Raw genomic sequence first — 7944 nt, forward strand, 5'->3', positions numbered from 1 at the left:
GGAAGCTGGGTTTGCCTTTTAGACTAACACAGTCCTGAAAATGAAGGCCCCGTAGGGCCTGGCTCTTTTCATTTGTGAGTGCCTGCTGCTCTCTGCTGGCCAGATGTAGGAACAGCCAGGAATCCACAGAACATTCTACAGCTTACGCAGTGCACAGCTCTGATGGAAAAACACTTGGTCTCACAAGCCTGTGGGTCCACCTCCCTAAACTCCACACAGTTTTTAAGTAACAGCACGTCCAGCTTCCCTTTTTGCATACTGTAATCTTTCAGCGCCATGACTAGAAGGCAAATCTTGGTGCTTTAACATCGTATTTGCTTTCTTCATGCTTCCAAAGGGAAAAAAGTCATCCAGTTATATAAGACACATTTTCAACCTTTTAAAACTATGATTTACTGAGTGATAATCTGGGGTTCCTACTATTTTTGTAGCACTTTTGAAAAAATAATATTGATTTTCACCAAACTGGAATCATAAGTGGTGGTACAGGACTATCATTCCAGCGACTTGGGAAGCTGAGGCAGGAGGATTGCAAGTTCAAAGCTTGCCTGAGTTACAGAGTGAGTTCAAAGCCATCTTAGGCTATTGGCTTGGGACATGTCATGGGATGGGGGTAAGAATGGCTGATGGATAGGGTGAAAGGTTGTGGGCTGCGGTCTTTAGCTATAACGTAGTGATGACACTATTGAACGCTCAGAGGCCGTGCTCACTCATACGTGATTGGACTGTCGCCACTCTGTCACAGGCAGGGAATGCTAACAAGGCCCCATCCCTTCCTGATGTGTTATAAGCCATTAAGGGCACTTTCTTCAGTGATGTAGCCACTTGAAGGTGCCCATTCTCTGTAACTAGTCCCTTACCCATGTTCCTGGATGAAACCCTTATACAAGTCATTGGTTCACACACATGCGCACACACTCATACACAGAATTTTACACATACGTAAAAATATCACATGAAACCAATCATTATGTATAATTAATATATTCTAATAAAAAAAAACTAATAAAAAAATAGAGCCATCCTGGGCAACTTAGTGAGATCCAGCCTCTAAATAAAAGGTCAATGCAGCACATTGGCAGGGTGCATGCTCAGAACGTCAGAGGCCTGGGGCTCGTTCCCTCACACTCAGGGTTTCTTCAAAGCCTCCAAAGCAATGCCTGTGCCTTTAAGAATATTACTTTGTTAAGCAAATTTGGGAAGAAAGTTCAAAATTCATAAAGGATTCCTGAAGCTGAGAAGCACTAAAAACATGCCAAAGGAAGCCATTAGCTCTTAGAGCACAGTCCCCAGTCTGTGCAGATGTGTGCGATGCTGTGGGCCTCGATAGTCTCTGCATGGGGAAGAGCAGGGACCTCAGCGTCCCTCCTAACACGGCCACCAGAGCCACCAACTGAAATGTGCTTCAGACCACAGTCTTTCTTCTTTTGGAGGTAAATGTTGCACCTTTGATCCCAGGACACAATAGTACCGATTCCGCCCCAGCTTCTCACAGCCAGCGATGCCCACCCATCCCTCCCAGCCTGCCTGAGGTGACCATTCTCGCCTCTCTTAGCTGTCCACACGTTCCCTCAGGATCTTCCTTCTGTGTGCGGTGATAGAATTTACCAATTTACTGTCCGCTTTCTGACTTCTCCAGTATCTGGTTCTTCCCTGTATTCTCAGTGCCTAGTGAGTATTTATGTGTCAGCAAATGAGTGAACGGATTGAGCTAACATCCAGACGTGAAGGACATGCCAGGCTACAGCACAGAGCTCGCTCCTGAAATGGAAGCAAGTTCTAGGCTTGACCGTGGCAGAGAGGGTTGTGACGAGTCAGGCGACAGGTAGAGTCCCAGCTGCATCCTTCTCTGGGACTTTCCCTGAGACTTACGATGACTCCCCACATTTGAGAGGGGAACAGGAGAACAGCTCAGGAGCCTGGACCACTGGTCTCTGCTTGGAGCTGGAGTGCAGAGATTTATAAAGGATACCAGCCACCGGTGGGCTGTCTGTCATGGTATGGGTTCTGGTCTAGCCAGCTGGAGAATTCGATAGCAGCAGGCTAATGCGTGGCCTGCCCTGAGCCCATCTCCTGAGCATGAAGAATCAGTCACTGGGGAAGCTGGATGAGAGCCATACCCAGGAGAGGTAGGGAAGATGAAATGCTTGTATGGCCCGGGGCAGGGACAGTTTTGTCTCTGATGAGCCTGATGGCCTGGTCCATTCTCTCTGTCATGGGTGGCCTCTATCCAGCACAGGGTCCTGGCAACTGACAGAGGAACCACCCTGAGAATGAAGTCAAGCAGGAAGGAATGAAACAAGGATTCCTCGGGCCAGCTCAGGGCAGCTCGACCTTCGGGTTCTTTAGGAAAAAGGCCACTTTCTGGGCCACCGCATCCAGCTCGCCTGGGTTAGCTGACTGAAGGAGGTTGCTCTTTGGAACAAAATAGTGCTTCAGGAAGTGCTGGCTCACACACCTGTGCAGCTTCCGGGCAAGGCGCAGGAGGGCTTGATGGAGGACCTGCCAGTCCTTGGGGTGGGGGTATTTCTCACAGGTCCAGAAGAGCACGGTCTGGGGGAAGAGAGAGGTTGGGAATAAGTTGAGTTTACGTGGGAGGAGGAAAAGGCATCTTGGGAAAACTGGATTCACCAGGAACTGCTGGTCCATTGCTTCACCTGGGCCTGGGGCTTACCTAACTGGCTCACACCTCCAAGTTATTCTCTCTTCCTTTCCTCTGACACTCCAACCATCAACACTCTCCCAGTGAGTCATAGGGCCATCTAAGCAGAGGCTTTCTGCCTCTTAGCATACAGGAGCACACGGAAGCCCTCACCTCCTGGACCAGAGAGTTCTGCCAACATGGCGGTCTCTCCCTTCTGTGTCCATCACTCGCTCACAGACCTCTACCTCCTGGGAACCCTATAGGAGCCACGCCCCTCTTAGAAGATGGCCTCTTGGCATGGTCAGAGCTGCCTGCTCTTCCCTGGCCATCTTCTCCCATGCGGGTCCAGGCACTCTCCTTAATTCCTCTTCTCCCACTCAGTTCATCCCTTCATCTACTCCAGTGGGGAGCCTCCTGCCATTAATCCTGACTGCTGCTCTCTTAACCCAAGATCTCCAGGCATCAAACTGCAGGCCCTTTTCAGCCTCACCCCTGCTCTCCTGTCAGTGGATTGGACAGTTGGCCCACACCCTCCCTCTCTAACCAACCCTTCTTTTGGCCTCCAAGACAATGGTCTTCCAGGCTTCTCTTCTCGACCCAGCCACTCCTCTGCACGCCAGCCATCTGTGCTTGGCCTGCTTTGAGCAATCCCTGAGGGTCCCTCCCTGGCCTCCTCTGCTTTTGCCCCTCCCCACCTAGCTCAGTGCAGAGCCGCCTTCTCAGTAAGATGGAGGACTCACATGGCACCTTCTCCAGCCCAGACTCTGCCTCTGACCTGCTTAGTCTTGAGTACGGGCAAGTTACCTCAGTTTCAACATGCCCAGACTGAACTGATGGCCTTTGCCACAAACCTGCCTTTAGACCTGCTTATCCAGCCAGCTGTGCCAGACACAACCTGGGGCAGCATACTCCCTGTCATTCGCAGCCCAACCCGCCCATCTTCCTCCTCATTGGTCTCTCAGACCTGCCACTCAGCCTCACTTCCTTCCCACTGTCCTCCCCACCACAGGTTGGTAGCATCTAACCTGTCTGTGCCTATTCTAATTACCAACTGATCGGAAGTCCTTTGTAAAGTACAAATCTTCATCGTTTATTTGTTAAAATAACAGTCCCTCTCGTTGTCTAACTAAGAATACAAGACAGGGTCTCACTGTGTAGCTCTGGCTAGCCTGGAGCTGTGTAGACCAGGCTGGCCCATTCCTATTCACAGACATCCTCCTGCTCTTGCCTCCCGAGCGCTGGTCACGTGAGCATCTGGCTAAGGATACACTCCTTAGCACGCCCTGTGAGGTTTGGTCCCTGCCTTGCTTGCCAGCCTTCTGGCCAACACTGGTGTCTCTACAATCAGGCCAAGTGCCACCAACAGCGACAGACAGGGAAAACAGGGCACTAAGACACAATGGAGGACTGTTCATCCAGAAAGAAATGAAACTCTGTCCTCTACAGCAATATGGAAGAGCATGTGTTAAGTAGAATGAGCCAGACTCGGAAAGATAATAAGCACCATGTGTTCCTTCCCACACGCGGAAACTAAAAGATAAAGTCAATCTGAATGTGGTCGGATGAGGCCTGGGAATTGGAGAGGGATGGGGTGAAGGGGATGGAGGGGGGTGGGGTGAAGGGGGTAAAGGGGGTGAAGGGGGTAAAGGGGGTGAAGGGGGTAAAGGGGGTAAAGGGGGTGAAGGGGGTGGAGTGAAGGGGGTGGGGTGAAGGGGGCAGAGCAAAGGGAGGTCAGATCTAAGTGATGTACGTTGTCCATGTATGCAAAGATGTCACACCAAACCCAATTATATATGCAATTAAACATGGCAACCAAAATTAATCAATTTCTAAAGAGTGTATATTTGAGGTCCTGGGTGGATGAAGAACACTTGAGTTCAGTCCCCAGTTCTCTGGTCTGGCAGCTCACAACGGCTTGTAAACCAACTCCAGGATCTGATGCCCTCTTCTGGTCTCCTAGCGCACTTGCACGCACATGGCATATACTTACACAGACACATAAACAGAAATAAAATAATAATAATACATATATGAGATTTTAAAGAATGGTTAATCTCTTAAATTAAAGTGGGTCTGGGAAAACAGAGGAGGGAGGGAGAGAAGGGGGAGAGAGAGAGAGAGAAAGAGAGGGGGGTCGCACACACTCTGAAGAATGAAACCGACCATGCCTCTCACCAGATACAAAACTCAAAATGGATTGTGGTGCTAAAATATAAGGCCTGAACCTATGGAATTAGAGAAAGCATGGGATTATCACAGGCAAAGGATTTTCAGAGGAGACCCAATGCTGCGGGTAGCCTGGGCTAATTATCTTTGAAGTTGATCCCGTTCTCCTGTGAGTGGTTGTGAGCAAGGAATGAGTGAACACTTAGGTGATTTCCTGTAAGCCTGCTTCCCACCTTAATTAATAAATAAAGGCTGGAGCTAGTGATTGGGTAGAGAAAGAGGGGAAGGTGGAACTGAAGATTTGGGGGGAGAGGGAGAGAAAGAGGAGGGGGGAGACAATGGAAGAGGAGGAGGAAGTAAAGTAGAACAGAAGCACATGGCCTGAAGAAACCACGGGCTGTAAGAGGTCTCTTATATGGGGAAGATGGTAGTGTAGCGGCAGATCTGCCCAGTCTAGGCGTGCAGCATGTATTCATATTACCTGAGTTGTGTTTTCTTTGTCTGCGCTTATTTGGGTTGGAGATTTAGTGCAACAGCCCAACATTACAGTCAACAAGAGAGAAAGCAGATGAACATGGACACATGGAACTCAGATGCCCCTGCACTGCAGAGCCATCCCCAGGGTCACCTGGGACGGGAGGGATGGTAGCAAGCTGGACACCATTGATATTCAGAATACGCACAGAGCTCAAGAGTGAGGAACAAATAACACCTCGAAAAGAGGACAAATGAGAGGAAGTGCCGTTTCTCAAAAGAAAATGCACAAATGGACAACAAGCAACTGAGTCCCAGTCTTCAGGGAAAACAGCGATGATGCAACGATGATGCGATGTTAGGAAGGGAGAGGAGAAGGGACAAAGGAAGGCTGGGTGGTACTACCAAAATCCATGGGCGATTTACACACTCGCCAGCACGGCAGTGTGCAGAGAGAGGAATACACTTGTGTGCTCGCCAGCACGGCAGCACGCCTGCAGTTTACAGAAATTCGGGGGGTTTTGCCATAACTAGGGGAGTTGGAAGGCCCCCGACGCAGGCAGGATAAACACTCGAGAAGGGTGTGCTGGCTTTACACAGTACATGTTCTCTGTGTCTCAACTCTTTCTCTGCACCTCACAAGTATGACGCGATACAACGTGTTAATTTGTGCAATAAATCATTCCTAGAGTCACGCCAAAAGAGGGGAGGAGAGAGAGGGGCTGAGAAGAGAGGTCAGGAAGGCGGGAAAGAAAACCCAGCTGCTACGATGCACAGCTGAGCTTTATGTCTCCATGAGCTGAGCTGCACGCCGTGTGGAAATCCTGGAATTGAAAACCAGTCCCGTGGCCCCATCCTGATCCCATCACACACTGAGACCCACCTAGAGACAGTTGCCCCGTCTCCCTCCACCACACCCGGGCTCACCTGCAGGTGGTGGGTGGTGACGACTGGCCTCCTCCCTGGACACCACACGTCCTCCTTCAGCTGCCTCAGGACCTGAAAGCATTGCCTGCGGCAGCCTCCATCCTCGTCCAGCTGCTCGAACAGCACCTGCTCTGCCTGGGAGAGACTCAGCTGCCAGTGATAGGTGGACTGGGCCACCAAGGTAAAGCCAAAGGACTGAAAACGAAACAGGATTGGGAAGATGAGAAGCACGAAGCTGGATGCCGTGGAGAGCAGCTCAGACAGCTGGAGGGACCCACAGTCCGCAGCCCATAGCCTGTGGTATATGCATACTCGATGGAATATTATTCAGCCAATAAAAAGGAATTGAATCCAGTCATTCACAGGGACATGGATGGGACTGGGGAATAATATGCAAAGAGCAATAAGCTAGAAAAGGACAAACACACACTGACTATCCTCACTCACATGTGCATGTCAAAACACGGAGGCCCAAAGGGATCATGGGGAACAGGAAGCATCTTCGTATACTCAGGGAGCAGGGGTGGCTCAGATCCCTTTATGGCAGTTGTTTCTACCCATGCCAGAGTCCTTGAGGATGTACCAGCCTTTGCCTAAGGGTTTCAGATACGAAGCCTGCATTTCTGACAAGCTCATAGGCGGTGATGCCGTGGTGGGAGGGGGCACATGCATCGGAACAGCAGCCCCAAGCAAGCCCCTGCTTCCTAGGACGCTGTTGCGCGCTCACTAATGTGGTCGGCAAAGCTGACCGCTCTCTACTGAATGAACCCCACCTGGTCACCCATACCTTGATGCACTCCACTCTCTCTGGGGAAGGCCACCGCTTCAGACACCGAGGCCACTGAGCTTTCTCCGGCCAGGTGGTGGGGATCTCCACGGTGGGGGCCAGCTCCAGCTCCACCTGGCCTGTGGATGTTTCCACGGCAACCCAAACCGTAGTGCGTTTTTCTAGCACAGTGACTTTGCCTGATGGGAAAGAACCGGAGGGAGGCTTGAGAAGAAAGCCTTGCTCTACACGAGCAGCAGTGAGCAAACACTCTGGGAGTTGTCAGTGCGAGCGACTGTCACAGAGTCAGTTCTGTAGACACCAGTCAGCCATGGTCACAGGGTCACAAGGAAGGCTCATGGCTGGTGGGTCTTTTTCTCCCCACTCCTCCAAAGCTTTGAAGCATATGTTATTTTAGGGTGTGTGTATACGTGTGTACGTGTGTATGTGTGTGTGTGTGTGCGTGCACACGCGCGTGTGTTTTGCTAGAGATCATGCATGTGTGCATATGTTGAGTGTTGCGGGAGACTGAACCAAGGCCCTCCCGCATGCTGATCATAATACCTCTGAATTATAATCCAGCAGGTTTCCACTCAAACTGATGGGTTCTCTTCCGAAAGTTCAATGAAGGAAGGTCATAGAATAAGATGCAGAAGGGGCATATTGGTGATAGTGCAATGGAATCTAACATTTCTGTGTCTCAATGCTGGCTTGGCAGGGCAGGCAGGGGAGGGTGAGGATGGAGCTCTTCACTCTCCTGGCAGGATTTTGTTGAAGTGCGGCGCTGACCCCACCCTCACCCAGGTGCCTTCCAGGGGAGTCCTACTAACCTGCTTCTACCGTCCACCTTGGGAGCCAGCTTGGCCCAGATGTACTTATTGACCTAAGTCCATCTGATCATAAAAGCCCTCAGAGCTTGGAAGGGGTCAGGTGTGTGGGAGGGGTCACAGCTGGAAGGGGTCAGGTG

General features: G+C 50.7%; 1 protein-coding gene across 1 annotated transcript in view; it reads right to left on the bottom strand.

The window, feature by feature from the left end:
* Window positions 1-2319: 2319 nt before the first annotated feature.
* Mab21l3 (mab-21 like 3) overlaps window positions 2320-7944 on the bottom strand; it is a 21982-nt gene continuing 16357 nt past the window's right edge. The window contains exons 5-7 of the mRNA XM_021197163.2: window positions 6999-7177; window positions 6212-6406; window positions 2320-2553 (exon numbers count right to left, since the gene is read on the bottom strand). Coding sequence (XP_021052822.1) covers window positions 2320-2553; window positions 6212-6406; window positions 6999-7177 — 608 coding nt within the window. The remainder of the gene's footprint in view (window positions 2554-6211; window positions 6407-6998; window positions 7178-7944) is intronic.

Source organism: Mus pahari, chromosome 4 (genome assembly GCF_900095145.1).
Source record: "Mus pahari chromosome 4, PAHARI_EIJ_v1.1, whole genome shotgun sequence".
In the NCBI taxonomy this organism is placed as follows: Eukaryota; Metazoa; Chordata; class Mammalia; order Rodentia; family Muridae; genus Mus; species Mus pahari.